The sequence below is a fragment of the Mastomys coucha genome, chromosome X, assembly GCF_008632895.1.
Source record: "Mastomys coucha isolate ucsf_1 chromosome X, UCSF_Mcou_1, whole genome shotgun sequence".
Taxonomy (NCBI): domain Eukaryota; kingdom Metazoa; phylum Chordata; class Mammalia; order Rodentia; family Muridae; genus Mastomys; species Mastomys coucha.
The window spans coordinates 132,904,300-132,908,333 of NC_045030.1; the positions used below are offsets into that span (position 1 = coordinate 132,904,300).

Consider the following 4,034-nt stretch of genomic DNA (forward strand, 5'->3'; position numbering starts at 1 on the left):
TGTAGACCAGGCTGGCCTTGAACTCAGATATCTGCCTGCCTCTGCCTCTCAAGTGCTGGGATTAAAGGCATGCACCACCACTGCCTTGTCCCATAATCCTTTTCTTAAAATTGGTTGATGAGAATTACGTGGCAGAAAATATAGAATTTTGAGTAACCAAATTGTCATCCAACACTAAATAATCCTGGCAAGCCATATATTTAGTGCCAATAAAGCTGCCAGAAATTAGTTTTGATATGATATTCTTTGATTAGGCAATGTGTGAGATGGCTTTAGTGGCATGTTCTTCTATGGCTCATACTTACCTTCCTTAAGCAAAGATGTATCATGGTTTAGTTCCATGGTGAAGGTTATATACTATAAATTTTATACAGAATCCTATCCACTTCTAAGTTCCACTTATATTTCCTAAGTTTAATGTTAAAATATTCTATCTCCAACTTGTGTCTTCTAGTCACAATTTATTCAGTTTTCAAAGACCCTGTATAATTTATTTCATGAGGACCCTGAAGAGGAGTCACTATATCAAGCCATTGCTATTGTAACCAACCTTCTGCTCAGGATGGAAGAAGTTGGAAGGAAACTCCATAGCCCAGCATCATCAGCCAAAGGATACTCCAGTGCAGCCTGTGATTCTGGACCCAGTGAAGGGAATGCAGAGAGCAGTGTGAAGAAAGATCCTTTCCCTCCCAGGGAAGAAAATCAGTGGTCTTTTGCATTTGAGCAGATTCTTGCTTCCCTGTTAAATGAACCAGCCTTGGTGAGTTTTTTTGAGAGACCCTTAGATTTAAAAGTCAAGCTAGAAAATGCGAAAAGCTCCCAGTTAAGGTCTAGAACCAAGATGTAAATCTCTCAATCGGATTTGCCAAGATGCCTGTACTATGAGCCTGGTTCCTGGGAATACTTCTCAGGGATATGTTGCATTACCCGATGTGCTCCAAGGCAGAAGAAAAAGCTACTCAGAAGCACAATGGTTCATTCCTTTGTATTAATTGCACTTTTAAAAAAAAGTCTCCCACTGTCACAAGATAAGCCGCATCAGGGTCACATGCTCAGTGGAACCACCAGAGGGCACCACCATATCACTTTAGTGAATCAGTCACAAGTTTGTGCTGCTGTTTCCATGCCATTACTGCTGTTTGGAAAGGTGGTAGCGTATTTATTATAATGCTGTTATGGCATATCTGTAAGCCTTGTGTTTCAGATCACCCTAGTCTTATAAAAACACTTCAGAAAACTGGGCTTTAGAACTGTAGCCTTAATTATCTAGGAAGTTGCCTTTTCAGGGCCCTGATTGCCAATTTCTATAACTGAAAGATTAACTTCTAAAACTCAATTTGATTCAATACAGTACTACATAGTTCTAAAAAGCAACTTCTGCATCCTCTGTTCTTGGGGGATTGAGCCCTTGGTGGTTAACACTACTAACTCAGTTGCTGATAAACACAAATCAAGAAGTCTAAATTCTGAGCTGATATAAAGAAAAACAACAGCAGATCTAGACTTAAATCAAATAAAGCCAGCATTTTGAAAAAAAGGGGGGTTAGAAGACAGTTTAGTTGACTCTATAGCTCTTTCAGTTAGACTGAGGCACAACTAAAAATTCTTTAGAGTGGCATTGTTTATGGCCTTTGTTTCAGAATAGCTTGTGATTGCTTGTGTCCCAGCTTTATATTTTGAATTTTTACCCGTTGCATTTTAATGTATAGTAGGTAATGTGCAACAGGTACACTAAGACTGAATTGCTGTATTAGTCTGGCAAGCATGTGAAGTAGACTTCACATAATACTTGCTAAGGTACGATGAAGAATTGCCAGCATCTACCTAAAAAGGTTTGACTGAGATGTGCAATTTCTACATACTTTATGCTTCTATGGCAGTCCATTTAAATATATATGGACTTTAATAGCACTTTAAAAAGAACAGAGCAAACAAACAAAAACAAGCAAACCATGCAGATCTGCCCTGTCTTCTGCCATTGTTGACGAGTAATTTATTTAGCAGTTGACTTGGCAAGTGGGGCAGGAACCACCATGTGGAGCTTTATGTCTTCACACTAGACTTGGATTTCGAGCCTCTGACTTGACTAGAGGAAAACAATGAAAGGGTAGACCTCCTTCATGGGGACCAAAGAAGTCTCCCTTTCTGGGAAGGAATTGTCGTGGTCAGCCTTCGACAAGAACATACTGTGACTACAACCTAGCTGTGTTACCATACTATATACTATTTTCAGTGATGTTAAGCACTTCTCAAGTTGTGTCTTTGAAAATTCCTGAGTTAGATTTGGTCAAATGCTGGTAGCATTAAGATTTGATTATGCTGTCTTTTCAAGGAAATGACTACTTAAAAGAGATAGTTTAAGTCTTTCTGCCTCAACTAGCTAAAATGATTAGCTAAAATATGTCCCAATTTTCAATCGTAGTTAATAGTTTATGTGAGAACCATCACACATCTACCATTATGCAATGATTGTTAAATTATATGACAATAGCTCTAGAAAAACATATGGTCTGTGCTTGTATACAAAGACACTATTATATACACTTTGTTGAATATTTTGTCAGTTGTATTTACAACAAATACTTTCTTAAGAGAATATGTTGTTAGTTTTTGATATTATTTTAAAGTCAAAATAGTAAAGATTACTGAATATTGTATTTTAGTCTAGCTTAATTAAAAATAAATATTTAAAAGGATTTTTTGAGTTTCAAGAAGATTATAAATGAAAGCAAGACAACAATGTATTTTCTGAGTCTGCAGGAGAAGTAAGAAAAACATGCTATAGTTTTGTAGCTGCTGCCTTGTTAAGCAAAATGAGTTGTTCACAATATTCAAAATATTCTGTTGTGTCAAACTGGACCAGTGCATTATGCCTTTTACATTAAATGTTATAACATGACTTTGTCTTTATAAAACTAAGTATTAAAAATATATTATATTAAATATGAAAATGTTTACTAAAAAGCCAAATGTTTTATTATGCACTTTATTTATACATAACTGAAATATCACTTGATATTTCTCCATCAGTTTAGGGTCTAGCTGCAAAACAAAAAACAACAAAAAACAAAAACAAAACAATTCATTCTCAATTAGTTTAGGCAGGAAACTGTTTTCACTGGATAGTAAGTGGCTTGTAGCATTATTAGAAGGACCGACTTAGTTGAACTTTCAAACCCAAGATCCAAGACCATGCCCCTCCCAGGCTACCAGGAAAGTTGCTAGTTCTTGTATGATTAGGAGACTGCAAGAGTGCAAACACTCCTGCTACCTCCGGAGACATGATTCACTTGCCAATGGATGCCAAGTTTCTTGCCCCTCAGCACCCAGGCACCCATAACTAAGTGGCAGTGGAACAGCCAAACATCTTCACAGTCATCTTCAGCAGTGGATGTCAGAAGCAAGTGTCCACCTTGCCTCTGCCAGCCAAGACTCGAGAATCATCAAAGTCCAGAATCATCGTGGGAGAGGAAGGTGGGAATTGTCCTTTTCCCTTCTGAAGTCCAGCAAACACCCTCATAGACCAGAATGGATACTGAGAGTTGTGTGAGGGTTTCCCTCCTTCTCATGCTGCATAGTAAATTAGTACAATGCACATTTATTATCTAACTTATTTTAGTGTGTCGTCACTAAGGGACTAAGCCTAGCTAGGTCCTCTCAGTAGGATCATGAGGCTGTGACCAAGGGTAATCTAGACTGGTTCTCAGGTAAGGTTCAACTTCCAAGTCTCTGTGTCCTTTCTATCTAGGTCTGAAACCACAGCCTCTTATAGATTGGCCACCCTCGGCTGCTAAAGGCCTCACACAATTCTACAGGTGCCTTTAGCATCTATAGGTCTTGAGATAAAAAGGCTAGCCCTATCTAGAGTGAGTCTTCTGGAAAGAGTCTCTTAGCGGTGCCTTGCCTTTGCCATGTGCTTTTAACGAAAAACAAGTAATGAGTTCTGCCTATGCTCAAGGGGAGAGGATCACACAAAAACAAGATCTGCAGGCAGAGATTACGAGAGCTGCCCTGGAGAGCCTTAGCATCTACCT

The 4,034-nt window shown here is 38.4% G+C and overlaps 1 protein-coding gene across 1 annotated transcript in view; it reads left to right on the forward strand.

The window, feature by feature from the left end:
* The window catches only part of Tbc1d8b (TBC1 domain family member 8B), a 61,030-nt gene extending 58,060 nt beyond the window's left edge, over positions 1-2,970 (forward strand). The window contains exon 21 of the mRNA XM_031368637.1: positions 455-2,970. Coding sequence (XP_031224497.1) covers positions 455-847 — 393 coding nt within the window. The 3' untranslated portion in view covers positions 848-2,970. The remainder of the gene's footprint in view (positions 1-454) is intronic.
* Positions 2,971-4,034: the final 1,064 nt, after the last annotated feature.